The sequence below is a fragment of the Diuraphis noxia genome, unplaced genomic scaffold (genome assembly GCF_037042655.1).
Source record: "Diuraphis noxia isolate RWA-SAM2 unplaced genomic scaffold, SU_Dnox_SAM2 contig0003, whole genome shotgun sequence".
Classification (NCBI taxonomy): Eukaryota; Metazoa; Arthropoda; class Insecta; order Hemiptera; family Aphididae; genus Diuraphis; species Diuraphis noxia.
In genome coordinates this window covers 80,196,209-80,221,101 of record NW_028301713.1, presented here as the reverse complement: position 1 = coordinate 80,221,101, position 24,893 = coordinate 80,196,209, and the positions used below count along the sequence as shown (strand labels likewise).

General features: G+C 29.3%; 4 protein-coding genes across 4 annotated transcripts; 3 read left to right on the top strand and 1 right to left on the bottom strand.

The window, feature by feature from the left end:
• Window positions 1-5,576: 5,576 nt before the first annotated feature.
• On the top strand, window positions 5,577-7,361 carry LOC149057845 (uncharacterized). Its single transcript, XM_089222966.1, has 2 exons — window positions 5,577-6,186; window positions 6,598-7,361. The coding sequence occupies exons 1-2, from the start codon at window positions 6,135-6,137 to the stop codon at window positions 7,359-7,361; spliced, it is 816 nt and encodes a 271-aa protein (XP_089079092.1). The 5' UTR covers window positions 5,577-6,134.
• On the top strand, window positions 7,352-8,379 carry LOC149057844 (uncharacterized). The gene is made up of 2 exons (XM_089222967.1): window positions 7,352-7,873; window positions 8,011-8,379. The coding sequence occupies exons 1-2, from the start codon at window positions 7,496-7,498 to the stop codon at window positions 8,329-8,331; spliced, it is 699 nt and encodes a 232-aa protein (XP_089079093.1). The 5' UTR covers window positions 7,352-7,495; the 3' UTR covers window positions 8,332-8,379.
• Window positions 8,380-13,224: 4,845 nt separating this feature from the next.
• LOC107162677 (translation machinery-associated protein 16) lies at window positions 13,225-16,140 on the bottom strand. The gene is made up of 5 exons (XM_089224272.1): window positions 15,831-16,140; window positions 15,606-15,685; window positions 15,142-15,282; window positions 14,381-14,523; window positions 13,225-13,357 (listed from the first exon to the last, which is right to left on the bottom strand). Exons 1-5 carry the CDS (start codon window positions 15,831-15,833, stop codon window positions 13,248-13,250), a joined length of 477 nt encoding a protein of 158 aa, XP_089080398.1. The 5' UTR covers window positions 15,834-16,140; the 3' UTR covers window positions 13,225-13,247.
• A 3,030-nt stretch (window positions 16,141-19,170) lies between these two features.
• LOC149057843 (uncharacterized) lies at window positions 19,171-22,043 on the top strand. The gene is made up of 3 exons (XM_089223508.1): window positions 19,171-19,185; window positions 21,150-21,492; window positions 21,538-22,043. The coding sequence occupies exons 1-3, from the start codon at window positions 19,171-19,173 to the stop codon at window positions 22,041-22,043; spliced, it is 864 nt and encodes a 287-aa protein (XP_089079634.1).
• Window positions 22,044-24,893: the final 2,850 nt, after the last annotated feature.

Genomic DNA, 24,893 nt, shown 5'->3' with positions numbered 1-24,893 from the left:
TTTTTTATAAGCATTAAAAGTTCAAATTTTGACTAAATACGTAAAAATTACGGCAATGTTCAAATTATCTTAGATAGAAATTCATAAAAATGTTTAGTTTCGAATCTAAAATTTGGAAATTTGATTAAAGATTCATGATACATTTTTTCTACATTTATCAAAAAAATTTCCAGCGGAAGGTAAAATATTTTAGTAAGAATTTATAATGAGTAATTATAATCTATAATATATCATATACAAATCAACCGTCTCCGCTCAGAATCGTTTTTCGTATACTTACAATGATATAATATCATTGGATTCAAATTTAATTCCATCTATTACAGTAACCCACTTGTAACCTACTGTACAACAGAGTGATATCCACTTTCCCACTTTTTTTTTTTAAACTGTGATTGTAACGGACATAAAAATCACCAAAACGTGTTCCTCATTAGTACCGTGTTAAATTATTTGCTACTTGAGAGACTTTCAAAATGACATCCATTACCACCCGTCTTTCCATCACAAAAAAATTAATATATTTCCTTGGCTATTTTTTGGAAACGGTACCAGTTAATTTTATTCACCTTTACAAAAAACTTACTACTCCACAAAATATTATAAAAAATCCTTTGGCGTCAAATGAAGTTACCTACTTTTCCATCATCTATCGGACACGACTGTTGTCACATTGTCTCAGTGAGAGATTGAAATGTATTAAACTTATTATGATAAACTGTTTAAGTACAAATATAACATTTAAAACTATATACCTATATCAACCCACGTCAACTAACGATTTTACTTGTCAAATTGTCGAATGAGCATTGAGCAATATTATATTAGATTTTTATTAATTTTTATGTTAAAGCAGAGCGTACACGAGACATAATATTATACAGTCGATGTGTTAATTAATTTATAAAAATGACTAAGCTTTTTAAATTATTTAATTAATGTTGGAAAAGGTCAGGTGACTAATTTATATTTGATACGAACAGCATCGCAACGGCCATGCTATCGAAGACATGTTGTCGGTTGTCAAACCACATCACTCTGGTAAAAATCACATTATGAATAAAATCACATTTAATCGTATTGTATCGCGGACTCGCTGATTTCACCAAAACTTATTACTTAAAATGTGAACATAACATTGCACAATAATAATTAAAATCAGAATCATGATTTTAATCTAAAAAAGTAAAAACCAATAAATATAAGCAAAAAAATTTTACTAAAAAATGTTATTTACTTATAAGTCTCAACACAAATTAAAATTATAAGTACTGTTTTAAATTTCGAACACTATCCAATACTGCAATATTAGTCTGTAACATTGTGATTTCTGGTAAGAAATCCGTACATATTAATACATTTTAAGACCTCCTTTCTAGGAAGCAGGATACGGAGAATGTATTCATATAGATACCGAGTGGGCCACGGGAATAGGGTTAACAATATATAAATATAAATCTATTTTTAGTCCTATTCCCATGGCTCACTCAAATATTTTTAAAATTAGGCCTGATGAGTATAGGTACTACTCGCCGAGTTATAAGCACATCCACGTCAGACTATTGTATATGTTGTTTTCGAAGAAAAAAAATTGTAAGCCACAACTATGTATACTTGCACCGATAATATTATGAGAATAGGTTGGAATGTGGAAAAAGAGATTCTTAATAACTGCCAGTATAGTAAAAAAAGGATTCTTGTTGGCAAATAACCATAATATTATTGTGTTCTACAGTAATAATATTATAACTTTCAAGACTAGCAGACAAAGACACCAAGACGGCAAGACGTACCTAATATCTTCGAAACAGCAATAATAACAACAATCAACAATATAATCAATAACGAATAATACGGGTGAACAGAAAATAAATAATAATAATAATAGTATCTCTAAGCAGTATTTGATTGTGGTTTCGTCCTGCTTACTATGCGATGGCACGAAACAATACATTAACTATGATCATAATTCATATAGGCGCAAATTACAGAGGGGCTAAGTTCCCTTAGCCCCCCCAAAGTCATAATTAGCCCCGACAATTTATTAGTGTCCTACAAACTATTAAAAACTCAATGTATAAATAGTCAGGGCTTAACCCCCCCCCCCCCCATCAAATTGAACCAATTTGTACCTATGTACCTATGACTGCGATTAGCTTGTAAGATTATATCGCGGGAAAATTAATCTTATGGTTTTGGTCAAAAACGGCTTGCCCCACGAAATATAGTTTAATAACATCACAATAGTTACTGGGGAACAATAAAGTTCTAAAACCTATACACAATGGCATTTTAAAAATAATTAGATTGATTATTGTAAGCTGATGTTGCCTTTATTCATACCGTATCTATAATTGAAATTCGTATATTATACTGAATTCAATTTCTAAAATAACACTATAAAAACATACGATAAAAATATAAACTTAATAATATATTAATATATAGATATTACCTAGGCTAGGCAGACGACTATCTCCGTAAAGAATTGTTTTTCGAATACAATGACAAATCGATTACGTCAAACGCGTGGACAAGGTACACTCGAATCTAATTTATACACAACAGAGAGGTTATTGCGTTTATTCATCCACTTTTTTTCTTAATTTTTTTCGCCATCTGCGAGTGCGTATACATACGCATGTGTCACGTCACGTGTCAAAATAGTGACTGCAAATGTCGATCTATCGTTCAATCGTTTTCGCCGCACAGGTAGGACCTGTAGTATCATATAATAATATAATTACTATCTTAAATCTATGCAAGAAGAAGTACTTCGGCTTTGGTCGTTTGTATATGAATAAGCTGGTGATGTATATATGCGATTTTCATTGTAATGCTACAACTTAAACACGCGAGAGTATATTATGTTACTATACTTAATATATTATACTGTACCAATCATTAGGTTCGCGGTACATCCGATCCGGACTTTGTCGATAAAATAATGCTTTGGTATGATATTATTTCAATTATTTTTCAAGTGTGTCTAGTGTACACTATCGGTACGCACCCCAAATAACCCCACACCGATAATATCATCAAATACTCAAATAGATAGATGACTTATAGATAATTGATAACAAAATATGTTTTGTATACGAGTTTATCAAATTGTATGTGTTCATATTTTTTACCTAAACTAATCTATATGACTAAAGACTATATAGTACCTACATTATACATTTATACATGGGTACGCATGTAATATAAATTTATATCATAAACTATTTACCAAATCTGAAATATGATTTAGGTCATTTAGGACCATAACTCATAATAGCGTCGAATTAAAAATTTCCAAAACTATATATTATCCAGCCCAAGCAATATAAGATGTGATCCGCTGATAGGTTGAAGTATTATAATAATTTATTGTTATGTTCACGATTTCTATTACACCGAGGGAAGTATAACACTGTTTCGAATTATTATTTGGTCTAAAACGTTAACCAACATTTAAATAGGTTTATTTTTAATTAGCCGAAATGGCCGATCCTGCCTGAAAACAATACATCATTGTAAAATTAATAAACATACATAAGGGATCACGTCATATTTTAAAAATTCTAAAATAACTACAATTCATGTAATATAATATGTATAAGAGTAAGTGCCAAATAAAACTTTCTACGTCGTAAACGACGGTTAGTTTTATATATAAGTATAAGAAGAAAAATTAATAATAAAAAAAAATCATAACTTTTAGTTTCTGTGTAGTAAATGCATCCCCCAAATGAGCCAAACGGAAACACCGTACGGCGTCGCCCTCACCGCGACCATAATGTGGTAAGATTTCCGTAACCAAATAAATTTTAAACGTCCGCCAGAAATTCCATTTTTCTTTAATTTTTTTTTTTTATTTTCTCGTTGAATCACTGCCACCTAACTCGCTTTGCCACCGGTGTGCCCTCGGGCGGTGAAAATTTAATTAATAATTTATCGTTTACCGTTCATTTCGACGGCAGTTGGTGACAATAGCCTGGCCGACACTGCACAGAGGTTCGCACGGTACCTACCTATACAGATTTAAACTGTTTAAAGTATATAATATATATATATGTAGTATACAAATATATATTTAATATATTTAGTGGAGCTCTGTAGTAACGCGATATTGTTTTTTAATAAACGATCACGCGTACCTCACATCCTCACCCATCCTCTGCAAAATCAGTTAACGAGTTACGGAAATGAAAACAGTATAAAATATTTCCCTTTTTAATAATAATAACGTGAATAAACGTTGGTGGTATAGTGGCAGGTTATACGCGCACAGGACGAACGACCGACGTCAAAAGTGGTTACCGATTGCAGCGTATATAGGGTATTGATGTAGTTGGGGGGGGGGGGGGCTCCGGTTATGGCGAATCGGTAATAGCGTAAATTAACTATTTCTGTACTATAACTGCGCAAAGTAGAAAAGTGCTCGCCACATCGGCGACAATATTTTAATACTGCCACTGTAGATTTACACGGTTAATAGTGTTAATACGCATAACAAATTGCGCTGTAGCAGAGCCTGCGCCCTGCACACACACCTAACGCACCCAGGGGCGTATTTAGATTTTTTTTTTGAGGGGGGCTGTGGTATTTTCTCCAACTGAAATTCCCAATTCAACCTATATGAGTGTTAGAAAATTTACATCTGACAGGACATAATAAGCAGACTTCATAAATAATTCCTGGATTTCGGGGGGGGGGGGCTGAAGCCCCCTCAGCCACCCCAATAAATACGCCCCTGAACACACCTGATGAGTAAAGACGAACCTCCGTAATGCGGCCCATACAGCGTAACCACATGGTCACCGAATGTCACCAATATAACCAAGATCGCAATCAATTCCATATCTCCGAACAAATCTGTCAAGCACAATAAGGACCAAATCTATACGGTATAAACAAAAACTTAATTTAATTTAAAATATATATATATATATATTTAAAAAACACATAATCAAAAAATGACTTAGTTGTCGACGTATTTTTGGTCAATAGAAAAAGAAAAAAAATAACACTGCAGTATATGCGGGGTGTACTGGAGCTGGAGTTGCAGCAGGTTATAGGACGGCTCTAGACACTCGTGTATTAATTTCTTTTTCGCATAATATCATCTTTTTCAATTATTATTATCTGCCGCCGTTTCCGCTCAGCAAAAGGCAGCCGCAGTTTCTCTATGGTCACCGTCGTCGTCGTTTCACGTATTTAATGCGTTCGTTAAAAGCTGATCGTAAATCAGCGCGCTAGGACCACAAACGAATAGAACACACGACGGACAACTGACGAGACACAATATAAGATTGTTATTGTTATACAAACTCGCTGTGGTGTATTATAATAATAATAATATGTTCATAGTATGACTCGTATATATAGGTATACATATATAACAAGGGGCTTCACGTCTGTTATACCCGTGGTAACCCGCTATCGGTCAAAACTGCGGTGTGATTTATGAACTCGTTTAGTATTATTACGACGACGACCGTCAAGCGCACTGTCCGCGACCACGCCGTCGGGCTTACGTAGAACATTATATACATATCAGGGCCTAAAATACTGTGTCCCCTGACACACATTGTGTCCCCTGAAAATCAAAGTGTGTCCCCTGAATGACAAATGTGTGTCCCAAGTTTTATAACACGTTTTTAGTTTTGATTGCGGAATTAAGACGTAATAATAACAATTTAGGAATAATTTCAACACAATTTTGTTATAACTTCATTTCAAAATAAATTGAGAATAATTATTATCAATTTTATACAAATATCGAGTGATAAGCATTTATATCTGATATCATACACTTTGGCTGGTCATTACACATTGTTCCACAAAACACATGTGCCTAGTTCCAATGGACTTTTGTTCCACAAAATTCTTGTTTCAAACGTGGGATTTTGTCTATAAATATACTATGTGGGTATTTTAAAATTGTTGAACAACATAATATTATTATGGTATTAGTGATTCTGAATTCTGATAGTAATAATATTAATCATTATTCATTATTATAATAGACGATAGTTAGTATCAACTAGTATTGTTAATAATTTAATATTTTTATTTACTGAACTACTCTAGCCTATTTAGCATTTTGAACCTAATTACCTATTTTATTTCTATACTATATTATTATGGACAAATATGTTATAAAAAAAAGAAAAACTGATAATGTTTCAATACAAAGTAAGTTCATATTAATTCAATATTGTGTAGGTAGTGTGTACTGTAACCTACTAAAAAAATAACTAGTAAGAGCATTGTAATTTCTATTTTATAGCACATTAAGTTATAATATTCTATTATGCCTATAGTGATATATAATTTAGTATATTAGGTATAACTCTACAGCATATTATATACCTAAATGTATTTTAATATGTAATATGTATTTATTTGAAGCCAAAAATATGTTGAAATATTTAAAAAAATTAAAGTTAGGTATTATAATTTATTATTTATTACAAATTGGATTTTAAAGAATTGACTAGTTATTTTGTCTTGTTTAATAAAATATATAACTGGCTAAAGGATCTACACACATAATAATGACTAATTTATTTAAGTCCTGATTTGAGTTTTCATTGTATTTTGTAGTTGGATTGTGTGCTAATGAACCCACTGTTTTTCACCAAAGTTTACCAAATAGAGTTGTTAGTGAAGTATCAAGTTCATCAAAAATTTGTGAATCTAAGCCATTATATGAAGAAATTGATGATGAGCCTGGTGATAATATCACCCAATTAGTAGAAAAACAACAATTTATATTAGATCCATGTTTTGAAAAGTTACCAGTTACAAAGGGTAGAAAGATGGTTAGGTGTATTATTTGTTACAGACAATCAAATACTGCTTTATTGTTATGTAAGAAAAAAAATCATTTGCCACCTGTCTGTTCTGAAAGTGGTTGTGCGCCTCGAGCATCCAGATTAAAAAAACATATTGAATCACATATGCATAAAGAATGTGTAAAAGTTGACCAATTGTCAAAATTATCTGTTTCTGAGAAACACAATACTGCTCCACTCAATAAACTAATATTAAAACAAAACAAAGTTCTTGCGTTAAAAATTAGTAAGCTATTAGTAACAGTTTTTAATGATTCTAAACGTGGAACTTTAAGCGCATGGTCATGGCCTTCCAGGGAAGTGGTGAGTCTTATTTGCAACCAGTTGGACCCAGAAAAGCAATTTCAACCGTACAAACCAAAAGAAGGTGACCTACAATATATAAATCCTGGAACACATTCAGTCCTTCTAAGGCATATTGTACAAGCAGATATTCCAAATCTCAAGTCCAAACTTAAATTAAACGTTTTCAGAAACAAATCCAATCAGATGATGTTCTTATATATGATATAGCTGAGAAAAGAAATATATTAATACATTCTATTGAAAATCTAAGAGAACATCATTTACTCGGTGGATGGGAAAGTATATTAGAAAATGAAATTAAAACAATTGATGTTGAACCAGAAAATAATCACTCAAATATTATGTTAAAAGACATACAGTTATATGAAAAAAAAAAAAATTCCCGAAGAAAGTCCCATCATTTATTCGTCTCTGATACCCGTTCATTTTCTGCTGTACGAAATGATACATTGGAACATATTAAAACATTTTTAGCTGATCGACTAGATGCTGAAGAATGGAAGGCATTTAAACCGTTGGAACGCTTAAGCAATACAGTGACAGATTCGGAACTTAATGAATGCCATAAAATGATTTGTCCAGATATTAATTTAGTTGACTTTGTCACTAGCTACAGAGAAGCGTCTTACACATCAGAAGTTGCAGAAAAGAAAATGTCTATACAATTGTTAAAGTTATTATTGTTAAATGAAGCTTGGAAACCATTAAGTATATCAGTGGTATGTACCAAGTGGTATATTGATTTACCTAATATTAAATATATTTTTTATTGTTATTTATTATTTTTTTAATCACATTTATACATTTAAACTATAAAATACAAAACAACTATTCTAAGTTAAAGTATTTTTTGCAGGGAAGACTGTTGGCTGCTAAACCCCACTCAGCCGATGTGGAAAGGTTAATTTCTTATTATAATGTTTTAAAAACGTCAGGTCGATCTTCCTTGTCACCGAATACTATTAAGGATTGTTTGTACGTCAAATTAAATATGCCATCCGTATCAGAATACAATCCAAAGGAAGCTGTATTGTTATGGTTGAACGAAAAACAACGGCATAGTAAGGTGCATGAAAAAGCGACCAACCAAGAGTGGTATCAAGGTGTTTTTCCTGAAGCTAAAGCTGATCGACTAAAGCAACCAACTGATGATTATAATAAGTGTTATTCATTTTAAGTTGTTACATATTAGTATATTACTATAATAAAATATTTTTAAATTATACTTGTATTTATTTTCTGTATTTTTAGTAACAATATCATATAAATATTATTAATGTGTAAGGTAATAAGTGGTACATAAAAGAAGGGGGGTTTTGGAAGTTACAACTTACACAGGTTTTTTTTTGCTATAAAAATGTGTCAAAGTTCAAAGTCAACAGTTAAATTAATAAGTGTGTCCCCTGAAATTAGATGTATTTTAGGCCCTGATACATATTATTGTGTGTAATATAAATACGACGCGTGGCATCATATAGTATGATGGGCATATACATATATATATATATAGATATATGTAGGTACACATTTATATACGTGATCGGATATACGATCCTCGGCCATTAAGTCGGTGATGATCGGGGGTAGTCGCGGGACTAGAGGGCAGAGTATACGGTGGGTACACGCGACATCTAAATCCTGTGCATGTCTCACACATACACACACACACACACACGACACAAAGTTAGGTAGGCATGTTTTGGTGTATGTTATTATGTGTTATGCATAATATATATATACAAGGTGAAACGGATAGAACTGGCTTTGGGACTAACTTTTTTTCACATTAATATTTTTTTTTTTTTTTTTGTTCATTAAGTGAACCTAGCACTACATGTATAATACAATTTTTTATGTTTAATTTTTAAGTACTGAAAAAAAATTAATTACATAAAAAAAATATCGGATAAATTCAAAATAGCCTATTTGTGAATCTGATTATAAAAACAATTTTGATGGTAAAAAGATTTATGTAAGTTAAGTAGTTTATTTTTTAGAATTTTTTTTCAAAATTCAATATTTTTTTGGTTAAATTAATTTGGAACGCAATAACTTTTTAAAAAATATGATTTTTGAACATTTGCTGACATGATGAGTATATTTCTTAAATTATTTATTCATCATCATATAATATTTAAAAAGATTGTCATACGATGAATTAGCATGATTTTTTTTTTTTTGGTCAGGTCTTTCTATTACACCCTGTATTATATATTTTATATATACATATATATATATAGCTGCACGAGCTACTTACGGTTTATCTGTGTGGAGGGGAGAGGGGATGAATTCCGTCGCCGGTGCAAGTATGAAGGCACCACCACCTCTCCACATCTGCACCGTCTGCAGATCTTTTGGCCAAACTCTTGCTACCTATAAGGAGGTTTGTTATAAAAATCTACATATATTTATTTACATGTGTATCCGGCGGGCGTCTCCAACTCGACGATCCCACCGCACTCCGTAGGAATCGGTTGATTTCGAGTGTGTGTACAATATACGCCGTCGTCATCATCATCATCATCGTGGGTAGACGGGCGCGTACATAATATATGTGGGTGTGGGTAGTTAAATTTTGTGTCACGTACACGCTCACGAACGGTACGTGTCGACTGGTGCGGGTTCGTCGGCGGGGGAGGAGGATATAGGGTTGGTGAAGAGTATAGGCGTAGGTGAACGAAAATGGGTCGGCGGGGTTAAATACGAGAGGGAAAAAACGGGAGGAAAATCGCGTACGTTTACCGAATTCTACAATAATAATAATAATAATAATAATAATGGTGTATATATATATTTTTGTCATCCAACACGAGCACGGGCGCAACGGGCTAAAAAACAAAAGCGATTTACTTTACGAGTGATACGACTCGCGGGGCACCGACTGTGCAACATAATATTTATTTTTTTACGTACGTGGAGCCCGTGGAGGGTTAGGTATATACAGAATGATTATGATGATTACTATACTATTATTATTATTGGTGCGACAAAAGTTTAATCTGAATCGCAATCGAACGAAAATCGGATATGGTCAACGAAACGAATATAGATTCACGCATCCGGAATCGGGGGATATCGTTTTGCTTCCTGTTTTCCAAAAAATGTATATATTTTTTGAATGGCATATATTATAATGCCGACACTCGTGTATTATACATTTATATTATGAAAGTGTACCGACGCCACTTTCGTGAGTGCGTTAGGAGCCCGATGGGTTAAATGTATTTACAAAACGTCCGGTCGAAATGGTTTAATAGCAACCATAATAATATTATGTTCTAGTTTTATAATAGCCTAAACGCGATGTATGATATACGTTTCGCATTGCATTTTTTTTTTTAATTAGAGCTATAGTAATACTTATTTATGCTTGTTTGGTAACATTTTTTTTTACGAGTGGAAAGCTGATTTACATTTGACGCCCATCTTTTAAAAATTCACGAGTTAAAAACAATTACACTCGAATTATTTTTAATTGAGGATTCATGGTTACCATTAACCGTGAAAAAAAATAAACATTAAGCAAGCTCATATTTTTTTTATGAGGAAATTATTTAAATATTTTTTCAAAACTGACAATAAAAATGTAATTGTTTCAAATACATTTTGTTGTGTATCGTACATTTTGATTTAGGTATTGAAAAAAATTATAATTTCCTCAATTTCAAAAATATAAAATCGAAATTGAACTTAACAAAATCAAAAATTACTTAGGGAATAAAAATGTTTAATTCAAAGAACTAAAATAATGCACAAAAAATATTCTTAAGATGATTATTTATAGGGATTTAATTCATAGATGTTTTGAATATTATGTTAACAATATGTTTCTCGGGAAAAATTTTCTTTTGTCTCTGCTTTTATTCTTTTAACGAATGACAGCTTTTATTCTTATTTAATTAAAATAATAAAATAGTTTCTTAAAATAAAAAGAACAAAACATTTTAAAATTCCTTTAAAAATGTTTTTTTTTCAACAGCTTAAGTTTTATACAAGGAATAATTACAATTAACTCTATTTCAATGTTTTTAAATACGTTCCTTGGCTGTACAATCACCCTTAAAAGCTATAGTATGAGAGATTAGTACAATATTCATTAGTCAATTACCATAGTTCAAGAATAAAAGCACTCAAAGTTATCTAAATGTGTGCTAAAAAATAAATTAAAACAATTAAAAAATAATTACCCCCACCCACCTCCATTATTTAAAAACTTCAACAAATAATACAATTAGGATTTCCCCTGAAAAATTGCTGTTTTTATTCTTAGTTCTTATATTTTAAGATACTAAAGGTACTTGTTAGGTGCTTGTATTAATCATATAATTCCATGATCACAAGAACTAGGTAATTTTAGTTTTTTTAGTGGTTACCAAATGTATCGTTTTAAAGTAGAAAATAAAAACAAAAAAACTATACTTTATTCAACATAGGAAATGCCTCAAGAGGTGACATGTTTTTGTCAGTTGTACCAATTAGACACAAATTTCCATGGCACGTACTAGATTTTAATAGATTACAAGAAGTCAAACCAAAAAAATAAGCAAATATTTAAGTTACTAACCCTGATCGTAAAATTTTTCGCTCATATCTCGAAAACCATTCCTACATAATCCGATATGGAAGCATTGGAAGCTCATAATCATTACAGTTTTGCATTAAAACTGGTGTGCCCCAAGGTAAGCTAACCTAACCTCTCCCCTGATCGATTTAATACTAATACGACTGACATTCCAGTTACAAAAAACACCATCATGGCTACTTACGCAGACGACACTGCAATACTCTGTGCTAATAATGACCCTGATGAAACATCAACACTCTACAAATACACATAGATTCCATTGACAACCGAGCAACCAAGTGGCGAATAAAAATAAATCCAGACAAATCTGTTTAGAACATTCATTTTAAAAAGAACTAAACCTCCACCTATTTACTTTCAAGGTTATCAAATTCCATTTTCTACAAATATCAATTATCTCGACATTATTATGCTTGATAAAAGACTAACTTGGGACCCGCACCTTAAACTAAAAATAAAAACCCTAACCAGCTGACTACACCTACTTCGATTTTTAAATCAAAACTCCCAATACACACTGAGCTTGTTAAGTAAAAATCTCTCTTGCGATCAATATGGGCATATGCTATCCAAATCTGGGGCTGTGCTAAGCCGTCCCAAATTCGTACCATACAAGCATTCCAATCCATTACTCTTCGAATGATAACGTCTGTGCCCTGGTTTGTATCCAATTCTACACTATACTTTGATCTAAAAACTGAGTCTGTCGACCAATTAACCACAAAACACTACAGATCTTTCTATTCCAAGCTACCTGCCCATAGTAACCCATTAGTGTCGCAAATCTCATCAAATATTCAACCTATTAATCCCATTCATAGGCTCAAGAGAAAATACTGCAGAGATTTGCTAATCTAAAACAAATCTAAAATAGTTTCTTCATGTTATTTGTGTTAATTATTGTAAATAAATTAATTATCAGATTTACTTATTGTTTTAACACAGATTGTAAATATATTCTTATTAATAAAAAAAAAACCCACGTCATTATGGTTTTTAAATCAACTGCTCTAAGCTTACTAATCAAAGCCTCCAGGTATGTTTCTAACTTTTCATTACAGTATTACACAATAACTTAAAAATAACTATTACCACTGAGGCACTGAACTAGCCAAAACAGTGTACAAACATTTCCACCAAAATTTAAACATGCATAACAATACCCTAAAATCACATATTTTATATTTTAAATTATACTTCCACCATTGCCCTCCCAAAAAACCCACCTGCAGACTAAAGCGTAGATGGTGTAGAGATATATTAAATTAGTAAAGGTGGTGTTGCCAATGAATTTCTTCCTCAACATTCATGCTATTTTATTCTATGTAAATACATCAAATTTACTTATTGTAATATTATTATGGACAGATTGTAAATTGTCTTTCCTAATCGAAAAAAAAATCCTGATCATTAAATATAAACTCACACATATAATACCAAATAGGAAAATATTTTAGGAATAATAACAATCAACAACATTGGTAGTATTTTTTATAAGTAGATTTAATTTAATTTAAACAACGAAAGCGAATTATTTTGAAATTTGGTAAATACTTTATGTCACCATCCCAAGTGCGCAAATACAGTAATTGACTGGCTTCAAGTATATTTGGCACTTCTAAAAAATATTTAAAACAAATAAAATAAAATAAATTATAACATATTATAGTAACAACTATCATTCTTAAGATTATTAATATACGAATATTTTACATAATTATGTCAAATTTTCAAAACAGTTTTGAAAATTATTGGATTTAGCGATTTTTACATTTTTTTATTCATATAGATATAACTATTGAATATACATATTATGTTTAAATTAAGATGAAAAATAAGGTAATTAATAATTTTAATAATCGTATAGATCAGCGGTCAGCAATTAATTTATATTGAAGTCCAGAAAATTAAAACAATAAATAAATTAAGTCTGGGAAAAAAGGTTTAAGTTAAATCTTTAAATTTTTATTATATAGTAATATGAAGGAAAAAAAATTGTAAGATATTTTTCAACGGTTCAGTTTTCTGTCTTCCACAATCCGAATTTGGAATGCGGTCTGTCAGTTGCCGACCATTGGTATAGATAAACAAATTGGTTATTGTTTAAAATTAACTCCTAACTATTCATATTACCTATAGGGCTATTTATATTGTATTAAATAGTTTATATGTTAATATTAGGGATTTCGGTGGCAGCTATTTAATAACAAGAAAATTTGTAGCTTGAGTAAAAATATTATACATTATGAATATTCCAAAATGATGCATTACTCATTGAAATAAGTACTAAAATAACTAAATTAATTTTTTCAAGCAATTTTGAAGGTTAAATAAAGATTTTGAGTTCAATATAAATGTATGCTAAGTCCTTTCCAGATGCAGATATTTACACTTGAGTACAAAGAAACATAACTTATTTGAGACAAGGCCCAATCATAACATTATTACCCACATAAATAGAAATATATTTACACCATCAGAATCCTCAAGAAATATTTTCTTATTTTGTTCAATTCAAAACAATAAAATTTTTGCTGCCCATATAGATTTTAAACATTTACAATTCACTTATTTATTACTTATAATAATTACCAGATTCCAAAAAAAAATGTTTTAGAATTTAGGTATTCTTTAAACTCACCAATTCCAGCAGTATTATACTCTTCTCTTTCTCGTTCTATTGTGTGTCTAATGACATCTTCCCGACTGGCAAATCGTCGATTTCCCTTATCTCTATGTCTTGCTTTAATTATACTAGCTTCATGGTCAAAACGATGAAGATACCTAAAAATTAATTATACCATTTCAAAATTGTATTGATCTTACTATTACATAAAGAATAGACAATATTTCTAAATATACCAAAAACAATGCTTATTATTACTATTTGTAGTATCTATTTCTATTAAATCAGAATGAAAAACCCTTTCAGCACAAAAAGGTTAAAAATTAGCAAATAAAATTTAAATGTAAATTTTTTTGAGAGATGAATAGATGCAATATAAAAATTGGTAAATATTCTTTATTCTTAATGAAACTACTGAACAATTTAAAACATGGCATGTGTATCTGATATTCAAATGTTTTAATTTTAGTTTTTTTATTGTTATATAAAAATATTATTGGTTATGTACTAATGTAAAATCTTATGTAAACTGATAAAAGTTAACATGGTTAAATATTATAGTTGATACTTAATTTAATATATTTTTAATAACATTTTAGCCATTTACATAATAATTCCATTTTTAAAAATGTAATTTTTAAATTCTTATGATAGGTATTTAGTTCATCAGTATGCAAACTAAATATAAGTACAATACAAAATATAAATCATTTTTAATTATTTTTCCAAGTACCTAATCATACTCTGATTAATATTATTAGTCAATAAATACATACTTTTCAATTAATAATGAGAGAGTATCCTGAGTATATTGCTCAATTGTGTTATCAATATTATCTCTGAACCAAATTAATTTTTCACATAGTGAACTTGGTTTTGCTAAATTAATATACTTCTTTTTGTCCCGAAATGCAATCCTAAAATCATAACAAATAATGTTACGATCAATTATACTAACAAAAGAAAACTTTTCGTAAAAATACTTGTGAATCTATTTAATAAATTAATTTACCACTAAAATAATACTCGATAATATACACAAAAACCATACATTATTAAATTTTAAGCGACTTAACAAAAAATCTGTTGTAATATAATATTATATAAATATTTTTAAACGTTATTTTTTCTCATAAACAAACATAAAGAACAGTTTAAAGTACATTGAAGATATTATCATTCATATATTATACATAATTCAATAAACCATGAAGTATGAATTTAATATTTAGTATCTTACTTGTGTTTAGATTTAATCAATTGCTTTGTCTTTCTACTGTTTGGATGATTGGCATTTAACACAGTGGTTTTTGGTTTACCCTAAAAATTATAACAGGTAAATGGTAGTGATTTATGCACATAAATTATATAAAGGTAAACAATTATAACCAATACTAATAACATGAATCACAATATTGTAGAAATAATTTATTATATCAAAATTACTTTGTAAAAATTAATTTACCATGATTATTTGTAGAAATTTAAAATCAGTATACTGTTTCAAACTTGGATAGTGACAAGATTATAAATAACTGCATAGGTAAATATGAAGAATTCACTACAAATTATTTTGATATTCACAATTACCCAACTTGCAATTTACCATGGCATAAGAACTATATTATGAGTAATAAATAGGTATTAACACGAAATACCTGTAACACTATAAAAATTAGTACTTAGTAAATAGTATTTACTACTTGTTTAACGTCTTAACTACAGGCTACACTAACACGTTCTGTGATCATAAAATACCACGGACAAAAATTTAATATATTATCACATAACATATCATTTTCAATGTACATCCATAGATAATATATATTATCTATGTGTACATCACACGTGATCTTGATTTTATATTTTGATAACGACTTAATATTGCCATGATAACAGGTATCAGTAGGTATCACATTCAACAGCTAATAAACCACCATTTAAAATAATATGTCTTAGCGCACGAATCGATGTAGAAAAGATAGGTACATTCTCTACATAGTGACCGTAGCCCCGATCATCACTCAATTTATATATGACACATTATGTCATAGTAGATTTTTGAGATCTCGGGAGGGGGGGGGGGAGGCACCACGAGATTGTGCTGTGTACTACATCCAGAATATACGATTAAACGTTATAGGTATTACTAAATGTTTCGATGCTTTGATTTATATCTCTGTTAGTTAAATTATAAAAAAAGGGGATGATGGTGGCCCCTTGATGTATGATGCCGTAGCATATTTTAAACACTTCGGCGCATCGTGATGCTGGCCATACCTACATCGTAATAACGACATTTTCAAGTGAAATAATTACCTATGCGTCGATTTTAACATAGAACAGTATGATTTTAATAAACAATGTATCGATATATTTTTTTTTTTTAATAAAAAATAAAAATCAATATGGAAATTAATTCAAATATCAGTGAACACTGTTATTAATTTGTTATGACCATTGGCTATTGAGTTGTATATTGATGTTTGAATGTTGAAATTGATTACAGACTAACAAATTACAATAGTAGGTACATTAGTTTTACCAAATAGTTAATACATAATTTTATACCATTATTGCCATTAATGATTAAGAAATTTAACTTAATATGAATATTAACAGTAGCCAATGCCCAATAGTAATAAGTATAAAAGATATATATTTTTATAAAGACGTATATACTATATAGTAAACAAATCCAAATAGGACAGTTCTCAACGATATACCCAAACACCCAATTACAATTTATCTTTTTTATACATTACACACATCCCCACCCATTCCTTGTGTAACTGGACTTGTCTAAACCAAGAACTATCTTCGAAATGGGGCCAGTCCCTAAAATTTAACATTTAACTTAGAAGGTAATAAAAGAGGATGTAAAACCATTGATTATTATATTATACATATTAAATTATTAACAAAAAAAAACCTGTAAAAAGGTAAAATTTATACCTAAGACCAGAGTTTCTCAAATTTTTCCTCCGCTGGACCACTCGGCGCAACTGAATTGGCTCCTCAATACAGGTACTCAATATTTTACACTTAATAAGTACTTTTTAATTGGCTCCTACTATTTTTTTTTTTAAATATATTGGTTACCAAAATGTTGTTAATATTTTAAAATGGACATTATATGTACTAGAGTAGTATAGCACATTTTTATAAAAGTATATACTAGATGTAATATATTATAATATTAATTAAATAAATTTTAATCATATTTTTATGCATATTATTAAAGTTCATTATGTAATTATGTAATTCACTGAATATGTATAGGTATAAAATATGTATATAATAATATAGGTAGGTACTAGGTATATCCTGCACTATACTATACTTGAGTGCAAATTTTAAGGCTATATTATAGATTGACGTCTTAAAATTAAACACGTATAATATGAGAACTCCTAGTTAAATAATAATGTTTTATTTTTATAGTTTAAGGAACCAATTCAATAGTCAAATTCATATTTATACAAAATTGGGAGCTAATTCAATAGAGCCCGGATCACTTAGGGCTTAGAGTATCTATAACAAAAATAATTGCAAACTCCGTAATAAAAATAACCTAACCTAACAACAGGTAATAAATCATAATAATTCTTTTGAAATTAACCTTGTCCATCAGTAGCAGGGTTAAAAAAATTATTGTTAAAAACTAATTTATACATTGTTTATTATTTGAAACTACGAATTTATATTGGAGATATGCTTAAATATTAGTTAAATATTATGAAAAGCATACTGTTAAATTAAATAGTAAATAAATATTTTTTTCAATTATTTAATAACTTTATTATAAGCACAAATAGGGTATACTAAGGGGCAGGGGCTAAGCCCCTAAAATCTATTAAGATATAAGAAAGATGTTTCTTGGATTTCAACAAAATAACGTAATCCCGCTCTCCTAAATGCGAAGCTTAGCTATTAGCATGTATGAACATTACAGAACACTATGAACCTTTATGATGACTAATGACTATATTTTTGCCTACTATCATAATTTACTCGAATCATAAAAAATATACATAATATTCATACATTTTTATAATTATTATATTATATAATATTCCTTTCATTATAAATTAGTATTCAAAAATAAATATTGAATATTTATATTTAAAAAAGGAGCAATGGGAGTACGCGAAATCCGTTTACGGCAACAACCCTCAATGCCTCAATATTCGTATTTTTAATATTTTTATATTATTTATCGCACTTAATACGCCAAAATGTATTTTATCTTTCATCTCTAGGTATAGATAGCGCAAGCTAGTAGTACCTTATTGTATTATAATAAAAAAATATTTTTATAAATATGTCTATATATACTACTATACTATATTATCTATTATGTAATATGCCTAAATAACTACATTATATTTTAATACTTTATAAAAAACTAAATAATGGCGAAATTGAAATCATACCTTCTGCAGCAATGCAAATAGGATTCAAACAAATATATTTACTAATATTGGTATTGAAATTCAGATTGCCTGGTCTAGTGGTCTGAGTATCAGAATACAAAATTTGTATTTAATATGATGAATTACGTACTTAATATTTCATATTTAATATGAAATAAAACAAGAAAACAAATGAAAACATAGACATGTAACGCCAATGCGAGATTAAATCATAATATTTCATTATTATAGTAATGTTAATCTAAACATCAAACGTTAAGGATAAATTGAAAATATTAAAAAATAAATAATTAAATATTTTCTCTATCATCAGAATAAGAGCTTCGAATTACCTACGGTAAATAATAATATGTATGTTACCCGTATGGAATGTATGATCAATTGGTAAATAAATTTTAGTATCAAAAATAAATATGCTTATTTCTACAAAAATGTAAGAATACCTATAGGTTTATTTATATATAACTATATAAGTATACATACTTTGTAAAACTATAAAGAAATATTCTGTTCGTATTGTTCGTAATATTAGGTTCAGTCATAGCATACATAGAATAAAAATAAATGTTAGAAACATGATTTTTATTTATATTGTATTATATTTAATTACGTTTAAGAAAAAAAAATACGTCTAACTACGTCCGTATTTATAGGTATGGAAATATTGCTTGATAAGTAATTTATTGCTCGAAAAAATATGATGAATTTTAATTTCCTGATTATTTTGTTTACTGCTATATACCTACTATCCAAATGAATTTTTTTAAATATTTTTAAGAATATATTTATTGGTTTAAACTCATATTAATTTATCAAAAATACAAATAATAAAGTGTAAACTAAACACATAATATTAACTAATGTAGTTTAAGTTAGCAAATAATTAAAATCGGTGAGCAAATGGGAACTATTCTGCTGTACAGTAGACGTCGGTAATTTGAATTCAATATGGTGTTTAAAACGACTAAGTGAAGATGGCCTATCAGTCTATAATAACATTTACCAAGTGTATATTTTATAATATGATTACTATTGAAGTAATTTATTTTTACCATTATTAGTACAGTAGGTTAGTTTACCAACAATCTACACTGTGTCTAGCTAATATATGTAGGTATAAAATATAATAAGAAACTTAAACAGTTTCATGTATCTACCCTTGAATAATATTTATACATTACAATAAAATAACTAAAGTTGTTATTCTTTGTTTAAATATGTAATCCTGTTCAAATTTAAACTTAAAATATCTATAAAATTAACCGTGTGTATATATTGTTTCCAGTTTTTGCCTTTCAAGAAACAACATTTTTCTTTTTTTGAGTATTAACACATGCAACATAAGTAGGTATTTAGAATTTTAATTCCAATTATGTATAGCTACAGCTGATTAGTATTATAAAATGATTAGGCTTCTAAATTTGATTTCATCTTTGGCTCTGGGTCTAATCGAGGTCGAATTTCCTAAAAATTTTGTTTTTTTTTTAATTTTAACTTCGTCATAAATAAAAATATAAAAATTTTAAATTTAATTCAGAATTTTCATATCACGCGTTGTTATACTCGGAACGAGATAATACTCCTAAATTCTTAAACTGCATGTTTGTTTGTCAAAAATGGAAAATCTTAACTTTATTTTGCTTGGTGCAATATATATCATATATTCTGTGTTGATACAATCAAAAACAATGATTTCCACAAAAAATATAAACGTTGTTGCAGTGGCGCATTTAAGGGGGGGCAACTGGGGCAAGTGCCCCGGGCGCCAGATTCCCAAAGTGCTAGGGGGCGGAAATTTTTTTACAGTTTACCACTACATAGAATTGAAATATTTATATTTTGTTTGATATAATTATTACACAAAATAGAAATAAATATTATAAATTAAACATAGACATTTTACTCATAATTCATTAGGTCTATGATTATAAACGGTTTTCATACGGGTCACGGCTGAACGGGATTGCGACGATCATGGATATAAATATCTATGATTTATTTATATATATATATATCGGTATATCACCCGTGGCGGCAATTACAATTTATTAGTTAATACAAGTTAAAAATAACATAATATCCATAAATATTTTCCCTATCGCCGACTGCCGAACGTTGTCGATCACTTATTTTATTTTTGTCAATCTACTATTAACAGTAAACTGTCTTCTGACAGCGTCTTGTGTATCAAGTTGACGGTGATTACGGTAATTGTACAGTGTTATTTGATTTACCATTTATTACTCTTTATTGTTTATAATTCGTTATACTTTCCAACGTATATGGTTCTATGCACTGTACGTGATTAAGTATTATAAAGTTTTATATTACTAAATCCTGAAATTAAGATTGGAGAAAATGAAAAAGAAAAACCAGCTATTCGATGTGAAGCAAATGGTATACTCAAAATACTTAAATCATTAGAAACATCTTTCTTGTCAATTTTTTGGGGAGACATATTACATAGGTTTAATACAGTTAGCAAAAAACTTCAAAGTGTAGATATTGATTTAAGTATTGTTGTTGAGCTTTATCAATCATTAATTATCTATGTTGGTGATATTCGTACAGATAAGGATTATGAAAATTTTAAAAGAAATGCTATTGAAAAATGTGGAATTATAAACTTTAGAAATACTGAAAAGCGACAAAAAAAAATTAAAAAATTTAGTGATGATCATTCAACGGAAAGTATTGTAACTAATTTTAAAGTAAATACCTATTTTGTTATTTTAGATCAATTAAAGTCGGAATTGTTAAGAAGAAAAATTGCATACGACCACCTTTTAAAAAATTATAATTATTTTTTTAAACTTACTAAAATGACAGCAGCAGACATAAGGATATCTGCTGAGCTGTTAAGAAATGAATATAATACAGATTTGGGATCTTCATTTCCCAATGAATGTATTCATTTTAGCAGTTATTTGAAAACCATATCTATTCCTCCGAAAAGTATTCAAGATATGTTAGTGTTCATAAGAAAAAATAATTTGAAGGATATCTTTCCATATATAGATATTGCTTTAAGAATGTTACTATGCACTCCAGTTAGTAACTGCTCAACTGAGAGATCATTTTCCGCCCTAAAACGTATTACATCATATTTAAGATCAAACATAGGCGAAGAAAGAATATCTGCGTTAGCAATTATGAATATAGAATCTGATATCACTACATCAATAAGCTACGATGATATTATTCAAGAATTCGCACAAGACCGTTCACGACGAAAACTATAAGTACTTTTTTTAAATATCGTTTGTTGTAGTGTATTATTAATTATTTTAAATATATTTATATTTATTATCTACAAAAAATATTTTTTTTTTTCATTTATTAATTATAATTGTTTCAACAAAATGTTTGTTTTTACAAATTTTTTTTTCAAACAAAAATATTATATGTATATTTCTTGGGGAGGGGGGGGCGCTTGTAAAATGTTGCCCCAGGGCGCTTAACGTCTAAATGCGCCACTGCGTTGTTGTGCTTATCCTCTCACACACGTGATTTCCTGTTAAACGATTACAAATATGCAATAAGCTGTTGTGTCTTGCATGCCGTTACATAATACTATTTTAATTATTACAGTTTTAAATATAATGTATCACACGTCTTCGCTCAGAGTCTCACATATCGCTTACTAAATATTTTGGTGTCGGGTAGATAAGTACCTATATGTTACCGAACTGAAATATTCACTAGTAAAGAATTTAGTAATTTACAATATCGCAATAATGTTTAATTTTCAAATAATAAATATTTATACATCAATACATGTGGTATTGTGGTCCGTGTTCCATAACGGCATAACTTACCCTGCAATAATAAATTAATGCATTTAAAATTTTAAACACACACATTTTGTGAATACTTGGAGCGATGAAATTACGACTAATATAAGGAACACAATCATGAATACCAATAATACCATAATGATATTATGTATATGTATTATGTAACTATAAATGATATAAACACGTCATCATTAAAATGAATACAAAATTAAATCTATACACAAGAAAAGAAGAATCCAAATCTAAATACCAGTGCTAAATCGGTACACATCAAACTATTCGAACTAATTTTTTTCTTATTGCTATAGAGAAATTCTATTAGGGATATTAAGGAAAATTAACACTTCAAGACAAGTGCTATACAGATTCAATTTATTGCTATACGTGGGACATAAAATATTTTGAACAATAATTTTACACGAAAGTGTCAACAGAAAAATATTTGTTTTTTAAATAATCTTTTAATTTATTATTTTTAAAATCAATAGGTAAGTACGTAACTTTATTCAGGATAAAAAAAAATGATTTCATACTAATAAATTATAGAATATTATATATATTTTCACAAAAGTTTTTTAATAAACGTCGGTGCCCTTTTAACATATTTTTCAAATATAATTATTTTCACGCAAACATTCGTTTCACTTAAACAGACTGGACATCACAGATTGAATAATAATAAAAATAAAAAAAACGATAAATATTTTTGTTTAATTTCGATCCACAGAAAAGCAAATATATTTTGATAATAAAAATTACAAAGTATAGTTTTGAATTAGTTATAACACTATTGCAAATACAATGATCAACATACCTAAGCATAAAAGTTGTTTAATAATTTTGCGTTGATACGTTATTATTCTTGCACTTGTACAACGTGTATAATAAATAATGATATAAGTTAAATATATTTATTTATTCTTATGGCAATAATTTAAATATTAGATATATTGCAATTGACAATGGTTAGGAAAATGCAAGTACGAAAAACAATTTAGAATTTAGTGCAATATGATATTAGCAAACAAAAGTTAATATTATCTTTTAATATTAACACTGCTCAAAATATGAATTACGCGTATGATGAGGTTTTATAATTCTATTGTTTGAATATAAATATTATATTGTATTAACTTCAAAGAATTATTATGAAAATGTCGATTCCCCGAACAACCACAACTATAACGACAGCATAAAATATTAATTTCAGAACTACTCGTATAAATACAAAGGAGTATAATAACTAATAAATATACATTTACCAGTGTCAGTATCGTACCTATACCCATCTTGATAACAATGATAACCATGAATGGCATCCTTCATTGAAACGTTTGTTAAATTATGCAGGATGTGACGTAATAGACTCCAGTGGCGGTACTTGACCAATTCCAGGGGGGGGAGGGCGAAATATTTTTCACATTAAATACAATAAGTACTCAAAAATAGAAGTCATAAAAAAATTTATTTCATGTAATAATTTTATATTTTATATTTAACCAAGGAGGGACGATCCATCCACCCCCCCCCCACCATAGGACCGCCACTGATAGACTCTCACACTTCCTAGGTGAATTAAAAAAAATATTATACAAAGTTTTTTTTTAATTTAATCGTCCAAATAATTACCATCATTTAATGTAAATAAATTGATCATTCTGTGATAATTGAGTCACCATAAGTTGGATTTAAAATTAATTAATTAACGTTTACACCGTTTACAGTAAACACTATATAATTAGTAGGATAAAAAAGAGAGTTCAAACACCTCACCCTCACCATCACCCTCACCCTGACCCTCACCCTCACCCTCACCCTCACCATCACCCTCACCCTGACCCTCACCCTCACCTTGACCCTCACCATCATCCGAGTGCGCCGCCGCCGCCGCCGGATCGCGTACGTGTGAGACGTATATTATCGTTATCATTTATTATGTTATCACACCTTATCATATAATTGTTATCACTTATCACTTATCATGTTATCACTTATCATATTATTGTTATCATATATATCCGAACAAGTGTGAAATTGATATATGACGGTTAGGTTCAAAAACCTCACCCTCACCCTGACCCTCACCATCATCCGAGTGCGCCGCCGCCCGATCGCGTACGTGAGATACATTTAACCAGTTATCATTTGTTATCACATATTATTGTTATCATATACGATGATTATCTTTTACCGCCGTTATCACATCGCCGTTCTCCCACGGTTATCAAATAAATTGTTATATTTATCATTTGTTATCAGTTATCAGTTATATTTTTATTTAACCCAGTGGAAATC